A 10000-nucleotide genomic window follows, 5' to 3' on the forward strand; every position below is an offset into this window, starting at 1 on the left:
CTTTACAGAAAACTGACCTTAAATCTGCAAATAATGAATTCCTAAAAAAAAAAAAAAAAAAAAAAAAAAAAAAAAAAAGATTAGAAGAAACCAAAAGGGTATTATATAGTCCTTACTTATCACAGGAAATATTGCTTTTAAAGACTGCTTGAATTTGCGTAGGTATACGGTACAACATGGCACTTTCAGAGCACTTTGGGCCCGTTCGGACTTTTTCCTCCTAAGACATTCTGATTGTCCGTGCTCCGTGCGGAGCAAAGAGCAACGCGTTCCCCAAGGCAGTCTGAAGTAAACAAAAACACACTACGTTTTCCTGAACCCCACCCCACTGAAACAATACTGAGTACAGTCAGCAATAAGAGCTTCTACCGATAATATACGGAGCACATCTTTTTTTTTTTTTTTTTAAGTAGAGATCTGTTATTTTAAAAATAACCTAATTTGAAATTCTATTGCAATGCTGCCAAAATTCCTAAAAACACAAGTCCACCCCCACCCCCCACCCCACCCTACCCACTCCCACTGTTTTCCAATGCTAGATAACATGTTGTCTGAGTGGCCATGTGAAGGGGGAGGCCGGGTCGGCGCCTCAATAATTCAAAATGGTCTCCTTTATCTCTGTATCCCTCCACCTGCGTGTGATGAGAAACGACACAACGTCAGAATTAATGAGGAAGCTACTTTGACCTACTGAGGCGCGGCCCACATTTTGTCCTTCTGGGGAGGGCTCCAAGCTCCTCGTCCCTTTGGGAACTGCAGAGCCAATTATGTCCACTTACAATCTCCCCGCATTGTCTTTGCCAGTTTGGTTAAGGTGCCAAAGTAAGGGCAATTAAAATGTGTGTTTATTTGTTTGTATTTATAGTGTGTCCGCTTGGGATGTAGTCTATGGTGTGCTTCTTTGTCCAGCACTAGTGCAAATTCATTTGAGCTGGTCTGTTTCTGTCAACTGGGAGACACTCTCCTTCTCTGTGTTTTCTCTCATCCGTTGCCTCTTGGACAAAGGATGTGTTGCCATGGTTTCATCCTTGGTGTGATGCCCTTCGGAGCAGTAGGTTCAACACACTCATTTGTGAGTGTTACGGCGATGTCTTTCATAGATTTTCCTTTGCTGTCGCTCCTCTGTTCTCTCCTCAATCTGCGATTGTTCCCTCAGGCCCGGTGGCTGCGGTGCCGCCGCGACATCCCCCCCTGCCCATCCGCCCGTCCGTCCCTCCGTCACCGCCGAGGGCCTGGAGAGATCCCACCTACGCCGAGACAAATGCGTCCGTTAGTCACACAAAGCACCGGCTCTCTAGATCTATTTCCTCCTCGTGGCCCACTGCGTTCGTCGGATCTCTCGGCGCCTCGGCGCTCTCGTTACCTCTCCCTCTGAACTCATGGACGCCGCAGTGCCAGGAGCAAGTTGTTCAGTCGTTTCCTCTGCAATTCTCTGTTGCAAACCTCCTTTTCCACTGTTTTTTCTTCTCCTCTTCTATTCTGGGTTTGAGTAAGCTGCGGTAAACAAAGAAAAAACAAAAAAAAATAAAATTAAAATGCAGGGTTGAATGGAGTTGCAGATTTCCATCTCCGCTGAAAATCTCAGTGATTGAGAAGAAGAGGCAGTTTGGGAAAAGCTGCGTATGGAGTTTTGGGCAGCTGGTGTTGACTCACATGGGGGCTGGCAGCGACGGAGCTGGAAGTGTCCCGAGTCTGGACGTCTGTCTCTTCAAACCCCACCGACTGATCTGTAGGTTGGTTAAAAAAAAACAAAAAAAAAACAAAACACTCAATGTTACTTAATATGGCTGTGTTTGGTTAAACAGCTTTGCAACAGCAGCATTAAACGCCGCGTGTGATTTTGCGTGACTGCGTGCAGTTCATTCCCGCTTCTATCCGTGAAAGGTCCAAACGCTGTCTGATGGAAACCGAGCGTGGTTTTATTGTTAATGGTGAAAGAAGATTCCCGCTGGGTCCTTGGACCCCAGTCGTGTCTGGCGGAAATGGGGGAAACATTTCTGAAGCCAGAGTTTCTGCGGTTGGAAAACCACTTGGTTTGTACTGCTGAGTATGATATGGAGAGACAAGCCAGGAGACAAGTATGAGGACGAGAGGCAACAAGCTTAGCTATCACCCAGCCCACACACACACACACAACACACACACACACACACACACACACCAAAAAGTCAAGTAAAAAATGGAAAATAAAAACCAAAAAAAAAGAAAAGAAAAAAAACACAATTCAACCACATACATGTATACGTACACAAACACCTACAGAAACAAAAACTAACACACACACTTGCTTCATGGACCTGACTGGATGTTGCTGTCGTCCCCATCGTCCCCATATCTGACGTCCCGCTCCACCCCTTCTGCCTGCCTCTCCCGCTCGATCCTCAGTTGGATCTGTTTTTCCCGAACCAGCTCCCAGTTCCTCACCAGGAACACGCTGTGCTTCACCACAAAACTCCTGGCCAATGCACAGAAGAAAAGAAAGAAAGAAAAAAACAAAAAAAAACAAAAAAACATTTGCCATCGACCCCTTATAATACAAAAGTGCCATTGTACTCTGAAAAAAGAAAACTTTAAATGCAAACCACCGTTTTGTTCTATACCTCTCACTGCTGGTCATGGGCTCCATCTCCAGGTGAGGGAAGAGGCTTGTGATATCATTTGAGCACCCCTGTGAAGCAAACAAGAATATGGAGCCATGAAGGAGATTCCCACCATCACATATATACATGGTACGGGCACTTCAATAAGACATCCTCCTTCTTCATCCCTCTTAAGGCTGAGACTCACAAGTGCCTGTTGAGATGCTCCGGACCTCTCCTTTATTCTGCCTGCGTTAGGGAGAGGGAAGGAGAGGCACGTGAGGTAGGAATGCTTGACTTACGCAGGTCGCGGGAATGTATAAAAAAAATAATAAAAATAAAAAAATACGCCTGCCGGTTACTCACAATAGTGCCTCTTCCTCTTCAGAGGGACGGCAGGCTGCCTGTAGAGCTGTGAAGACACACCCAGCAACATCCTGGTTCACACGTGCGCCGTCCGTATTCATGCAAATCCGGTGATATCTCACCTACAGTGTGATCGCTGGATATATTATCGGCACTTGTCAAAACCTCTTTTTTTTCTGCATTCGGGAGCTTTACCTGGTTTTGCCTCCAGAGCCAGAGAACATCGTAGGGCAGCTGGAAATCGATCCTCTTCAGCCTCAGGTACTTGCCTAGGAGACAGAGGGGAAGCATGAATTGGTGATCCCTCAGAGTTACGTTGGCTTGCCATAGAAGACCCACCGCCAACATGTCGGAGAACGGCAGCTAATTCTCCTACACTTACCGACATTGATGGGAGCAGGAAGCAGGCTGTACTCATGCTCTCCTTCTAAATATTCCAAACTGTCTCCGCTAGCGGCCGGGTCTTGGCTTGGCGGGCTGGGGGCGGGGGGAGAGAGACAGCTGACCCCATTTCAAAAACGGACAAGAACCTAAACTGAATATGAATGTCATTTATATTTTACACAACGTTGCGTTAATGTGAGCGCACTGTCTGTTAAGCTCACTCTGTCGTTTTGTAATCATCAGAGTAAAGACCCGCCCTCAGAAACTTCTTCCTGGGAGAACAGTCGGCTCTCTCCTCCCATTGGACGTCCGCGGCGCGGGGCGGCGCCTGGTCGAGCTCTGACTGGTCAAAACATTCTGTTGGGTCGTCGCTGTCCGACTTATCGTCGTCGGGACTAAAAGGAGGGAAGGAAGAGAGATAGAACGATAGGGAGAAAAAAAGAGAAAGAAAGAAAAGGCACTGGCTTAGTACACAGTGCTGATAAGCCGTGTGTTAATATAAAAAGTGTTTCCGCGATTCGGCGTATTGTATCTTCAATGCAAGCCGCCCGGCTCAGGCCGACTGGGGCGCTTTGCACGCGCTGGAGTTTTTACCTCTGAGAACAGGTGGAGTCGCTGAGCTTCCTCTTCCATCCTCCTCTCTTCCTGCTGGCCTGCGCCGCCAGCTCGGCGTCCGTCTGCTGCGGCGCGTCATCGCCGCCGGCCCGCTCCCTCTCCACCCCCCTCGCGCCGGCTCCTCTCCCTCCGTCCCTGCTGTGGGCGTGCGTCTGCAGGAGGCCCGGAGACGACAGGTGGGGATCTGTGGGGGAGTGTGTGGGGGAAGGTACCGGGGAGGGCAGGGGGTGTTTCCGGGGCCGCCCGGGCCCTCTCTTCTTCACCTCCACGCCCTCTGCCGCCGGCACCGCTCTTCGCTGCCCGTGGCTCCTTGTGTCACCTTGCAAACCTGCAGATGGTTAGAAAGTGCAAAGCGGGGGGTGGGGACGGGTGGAGTCAGAGTAAGTGGCGGAGAGGAAATGAGACAGATGTGGAGCAGTGATTGAGCCAGCGGGAGGTGAGGCCGCTGTCGGCTGAGTCATGTGGATGGTACACAGATTAGTTGAGTCACAACATTTCCTCCGAACAGATCTTTCTGGGAATTGTATTAAAAAGGTGACACACGTTGGGGCGTGCACACACACACACACACACACACACACACACACACGCACACACACACCCCAAAACCACAACTGACCGAAATACAGCACCGCATGCATGTCTTGGAATGCGCACACAACTCGTAAACACCCGCACGCATTCAAACGCATGCACAAACTGCTCCACGGTTAATACTGTAGCTGACGTGGAACAGAAGAAGCTAAACATAGTGAGATTCGCAGAAGAGGGCCGTGCCAGCTTGCAACCGTACTCCCAGCCCACATGTGTTTGGTTAGATGATGTGCAGATTCCAAACATGATCCAGACTATCTATAAAACAAACACGCTCTCCTCATCTCCTTTTTACTCGCCGCCTAACCCCTGTACTGTTGCTTCGTTTTGAGGTCATCTCTCCCTTTATTCTGTTCCCCGTAGTCCGTGACCACTCTTTCCAAGTCAAACAGACGCTCTTGGCCAGCAGAGAAAGTGAGACAGAGGCATGGCTTTAAATACTGCTTTGGTGGTTAGTTAATGACTGCATTCGATGCTTAGCCATGGGCTTGCAACAGAGCGTGGTTTGCTACAGACCAGGAATATTTCAAAGATTTTCTGGCAGATTCCCATCGAGATGCCTACCAGGCGGGCTGCTGTAGAGCTTTTTGACAACAATCCAAGAAAGAGCGGTTGCAGAGCGCGAGTGTCTGTGTCGGGCGTGTCGTACCCCCCCGCCCCCCCCCCCCCGATCGGCGGAGGGAGTCTGAAATTGTCTATGAAAAGAGCTGAGTCTTTTTTCACTTCAAACATGCTCTCGGCCTTTTATGTTTCAGAAGCAAGGCCGTTCGTACTGTATCGAGGAAATTATCGCCCCCTCGTCTCTACATTTTGCAAAGCTGAAAATGTGGCAGTGTGAGCGAGTGAACGCGTGCTACCAATCTTTCCAAGTGGCTCCGGAGACTAAGCCGATTTATTCAGCAAGTAACTTACAATGTGGTTATGTAATAAATGAAATGTCACTGGAGCTACCACATCAATTCTCTACGGTCTCGCCAACGAAACAATACACCACTGACAACTCGACATTCAAACATTGATATCAGTCATTTTCCCCCTGTTATTTATTCATTCTCACCTGTTCCTCTTCTCTCCCTCCAGGATAGCTCCTCCCTGCTCCAGGACTGCTCTCCGTAGCCTGGACTTCTACTGGTCGTGCCAATCTTGAGACCCCGCCTTCCGGTTGCCATGGCAGCGGAGGTAAACAGGTTAGTGTGTGTCGGGGACTGGGAGGCGCTATACAGCTGTGGCTGTTGGAAGTCATCGTCCACTTCCTCTTCCTCTCCGTCGGACTCGGCTAACCTCCCTGTTTGTTTATCGCCAGCGAAGGTGCTCCAGCTGGGGTTGGAGTGTCTGAATCCCAACCCGCCCATTCCCCCGATTTTCATCCAGGACTGGCCCAGGCCGCCCCAGCCCCCTCCGAATGAGGACAGGTGAGAAGAACCAAGCCCAAGTGAGGTGAGAGATGTGTGTTTAAACCTCTCTGCGGACAACGTTGGTAAAGATAACGTGCTTCTATCAGAAGAAGATGAAGAATCTTTCCCATTTTTACATAACCACGGCGATTCTGTCGACCCCGTATTTCCTGTTCCTCTTGACCCTTTCCTTCCTCCTTCCCCGGACCCCACAATCAACGCTGAGTGTGGCTTCGAACCGACCGACCCCTCTCCCTGCGCGCTGTGTTCCTCCTCCTGCGCCTCCACGTCGCGATCGCAGTGTCGGTGACGATGTTTATGTTTGTGCTTGTGATCGCTCCTCCCACAGCCGACAGTTGGAGTTAACGTTGCGCCATGATGTGGTCCTCCTCCACTACTTCTACCTATCTCTCCCTCGCCTTCTGCCCCCAGGGGGCCTCCGTCCCTCATCAACCTGCTCCTCCGTCTGTGAAACCTGGCTGGGTTGAGGAGAAAGTGGGGGTGGTGTGGCTGATGGGAAACATACTGGTGAGGAGGTGGAAGTGGGTAGGAGCTGTGGAGGTGTGGATAGAGCGGTGTCGTCGGAGGGTACCCTCTGTAGAAGCCCATGTCGTCGATGGTTTCCTGAAACTTTGAAGGACAGCCACACTGTCTGCGGTCTGGCTTCCTGCCACAGTGCAGGGACTGGCAGGGGTAAAATGGCTGAGGGTTGAATGAAGGATTTGTGGAATAAGAGGAGGGGTGAGGGGAGTAGAAGCCATTCAGATTGATCCTGAAAATGTTGGAGCGCAGAGGATGGGAGGGGGAGGACTGATGCCGTCTGGCTCCGACAGCATTCCCACCTCCTCCGTCTAAGCTCTGTCCCGGTCCTGACCTTGGCCAGCCACGGCGCCCGATATGGACTTCGCTGAACTGGCCGATCAGATCCTCTAGTTCAGCCAGAAACTCTGGGTCATGCATGTGAAGCTGCTGATGCTTCTTCTTGTGTTTGATTTTCTGTCTCTTCAGAGTATTGTGAGCAATACAAGGGTAAGAGTCCAAATGAGTGTACTTGTTGTGCCCTTGGCAGGTACATGAGCACATGCAGGTGCACGGAGAGACGCAATCGTAGTCTCTCCGTCTGTGTCTGTGTCTTTCTCTGTGCCGCTCCACCGCAACTGGAGTGGTAATAGGATGCGTATGCCTGTGCATGGGAATAAGGGGCGAGGTGACAAGAGAAGGCCGGTTCGCTAGAGAAGAGGGGTGCCTTTGTCTGCCAAGTGTCAACCCTGACCCTTGGCCAATCCTGAACATGCCTCTGGCCGCCCTCATCTCTCCTCCTCGCTCAGAGACGCTGTTGTTGTCCGTGCCAATTCCACTATCGCTGGGCAATGTCTCCTCACTATGCGACTCACTCCTGGGGGAGGGTGTGGCCTCTTTCAGGTGAGCAGGAGAGCCAGGTGTGTGATGCAGCGGGAGCGTAGGAGACGAGAGCTTGCAGGAAGACTGGTGGAAGGGGAAATGATGTCTCCCCTGACAAGGGCAACTCTTCTTCACAAAGGGGGAAAGGGATGAGGAGGAGGGAGGGTGGGGGGAGGTACAGGAAGAAGATGGTGATGGGAGAGAGAAGGGGTGAGGGAAAAGGAGGGATGACGATGGTTCTGTGAAGCTGCCTTCGCTGTAAGGGCTCTGCGCCCCGCTGGAGTGGGTCAGCGATGGTGAGGGGAAAGGGTGAGAGGCCGGCGTCTGCAGTTGGTGCGAGGAGAACAGAGTCGTTTCGGTAAGGTTGGTAAACAAAGGTGTCTGAGACGTACTCTGAAAGGTTGAATTGGTGTTAGCTGTCTGAACTTTAGGTTTACGTCCTCTCCTTTTGCCCATATAGATGGTTCCTCTTTTACTAACATTGATCTGCGGGCCGAGCTTATCGCCAAATGAGAAGGACAGGGCTGAGAGGGCGTGAGTTGTGGTGGCCTCTTTCGACTTACTCCCACCAGAAGAACCCTCACACACTGATTCTTTTCTCCTTATCTCTCTTCCCCCACACTCAGAAAGTGCTCCTGTATAAAGTCTCTTTCTTTTTCTTTTCTTCATCTCACTAATGAGCTTTCTAATTTTCAGCTGCCTGGTGCCTCTCTCCACATTGAAGTCCTTATACCGTTCTTTACCCGCAGAATGACTCAGGGCACCGCCACAAGAGTCCTTGAGTAAGGGTCGTTTTGGAGGACGGCCTCGCTTCCTGGTTGCGGAGTTATGCTGGGTGGCACTTTGGAGTGATGAGCAGGCTTTCTTTGCAGGGGGTTTCTGACTTTCTTCATCCGGGAGCTTGATCTGGGGAGCTTGATCTGGGACAGCTTTAGCCGGGCATCTCAGTGCTAGCCCTGTTACACCAGAAGCGTGGGATTTAGGGCGACCTCTCTTCCGGGTGGGTGCCATAATGTATCTTGAAGGAGAGCTTGGGTCAGAAGGGGGGTGGCTCTGACTAAGAGATGAAGACTTGATTGGCGGGCAGAGAGGGGAGGTGGGCGGCGAGGAGGAGGAGGGTGTCAAGTGTGTCTCATCAATTGGATGGATTAGGGCCTTAGCGGAGAGACTCTGCTTGACTTTTTGGGCAGAGCTTGGAAATGAATTATTGAGGGAGTCGAGAGGCGCTTCCTGGCTCTCCCCTCTCTGAACTCGTTGCACCAGCCTGGTCCAGCTGTGCCGCCTGGCCTTACGCTTCTTCAGTGGCCGGCTGTCCTGATCCGGGGTCAAGGAGGAGGGTGAAGTGTGGGAACAGGCGGCGAATGGAGAACGGGAGGGAGGAGGGGAAGTAGGTTGGCTTGGAGGCACAGACTGATGTCTCAAGGGGATGTCCTGTTCTTTAGATTTACTGTTGTCACCTTCTGCAGCTGGACCATCTTGCATAACTGTCTTGCTTGTTTCGTCTGCCTTTTCCCTTTCGTCTGGGTCCGCCACGTTAAAGACCTTATCTGACGTTTCAATATCATCCGTCTCACAGGGTTTATCCCTCTTCTCTTTTCCCTTGTGGCTGTGTAAGGTAAGCTTATCCCTCTTTCTCTCACCTTTTCCTCCGTCAATCTTTTCTGCGCCTTCCCTTTTTGGGTTATGAGCCATGCCCCTCTCATCCCTTGCTTTCCCATGCCGTGACTTTCCATCCTTCCCTTTCTCTTTTTTCTTCTTTTTGCCCTCATCCACCCTCCCTTCGCTCTTAGCGCTCCCCACATCACCTTTGTCTCGCTTTGATCTTTTATCTTTCCTTTTCTCTCTCTTTGTCTTCTTCTCTTTGTCTCTCCTTTTATCTAACGGATGCTGTACAGAAGAACCTTGTATTTGAGAGCAACCCGGGGAGAGATGCAAGGCAGATGGTTGCGTTTTAGGGACAGCTGAAGGAGAGGAGACAGAATCTGTTCTTCTATTTTGTGAAAGACAAGGCTCTTTGTGGAGGTTGCTGGAGACCAGTGGTCTTGCTAGAGAAACTACGTCTCTGGAAGCAGAAGAGGACGAAATGCTGAGTTTTGCAACTTTAGCCTTAGAAGCCTTGGTAGTACCACAGCGGTCCGGGGAACTTTTTCCATTGGATAGTTCCTTCTGTCTCCCTGTCTGCACCAAACCATTATGCTTGGTATGGGTCCCACCCTCATTTCTGGGTTCCACTGCAGAGGTGGTTTGGAGAGATAGGGTGGAGGGAGTAGTGGAGGCTGTCTGGTCTGTTTTCACGGAGCACATTTTGTGTCCTGCGGAGACTGTGTGGCTGCTGACACCAGGAAGCTTATCTCTCATCACCTTTTCAGAGGACCCATTTGAATTCACCTCAGCCTTATTGGACAGTTTGATAGGAACCTGAGGGTACAAATAGATAATCTCAGTCATAGACAGTGATAGTGTTAATAGTCATTGTTCTTGTTGACAAAACAATGAAGGGCAAGGGCACTTCGAAAAACACAATGACATAAATGCCTTTGTTTTTGTGGGAGCATTAAAGGAGAGATTGGGGACAAAATGACTCAATGAGGGAACGAAACAAGGGCATTATAAGAAGGAGAAAGTGAGGTGATGGAAACAGGAGCAGGGTTGGCAAAGAGAGAATAA

At 50.5% G+C, this 10000-nt stretch overlaps 1 protein-coding gene across 6 annotated transcripts in view; it reads right to left on the reverse strand.

The window, feature by feature from the left end:
* Positions 1–525: 525 nt before the first annotated feature.
* LOC307234013 (uncharacterized protein) overlaps positions 526–10000 on the reverse strand; it is a 14927-nt gene continuing 5452 nt past the window's right edge. For 3 of the 6 annotated variants that reach the window (XM_080005549.1, XM_080005548.1, XM_080005550.1), the window contains exons 3-14: positions 5596–9751; positions 3924–4272; positions 3551–3724; positions 3328–3422; positions 3141–3214; positions 2946–2991; positions 2788–2828; positions 2601–2668; positions 2298–2455; positions 1654–1727; positions 1364–1494; positions 526–1247 (exon numbers count right to left, since the gene is read on the reverse strand). In XM_080005549.1, coding sequence (XP_079861675.1) covers positions 1378–1494; positions 1654–1727; positions 2298–2455; positions 2601–2668; positions 2788–2828; positions 2946–2991; positions 3141–3214; positions 3328–3422; positions 3551–3724; positions 3924–4272; positions 5596–9751 — 5352 coding nt within the window. In that variant the 3' untranslated portion in view covers positions 526–1247; positions 1364–1377. Of the gene's footprint in view, positions 1248–1363; positions 1495–1653; positions 1728–2276; positions 2456–2600; positions 2669–2787; positions 2829–2945; positions 2992–3140; positions 3215–3327; positions 3423–3550; positions 3808–3923; positions 4273–5595; positions 9752–10000 lie in introns of those variants that run through there. The other 3 variants (XR_013844288.1, XR_013844289.1, XM_080005551.1) reach the window with 3 other exon arrangements.

This window comes from Zeus faber, assembly GCF_960531495.2.
Source record: "Zeus faber genome assembly, chromosome: 8".
Classification (NCBI taxonomy): Eukaryota; Metazoa; Chordata; class Actinopteri; order Zeiformes; family Zeidae; genus Zeus; species Zeus faber.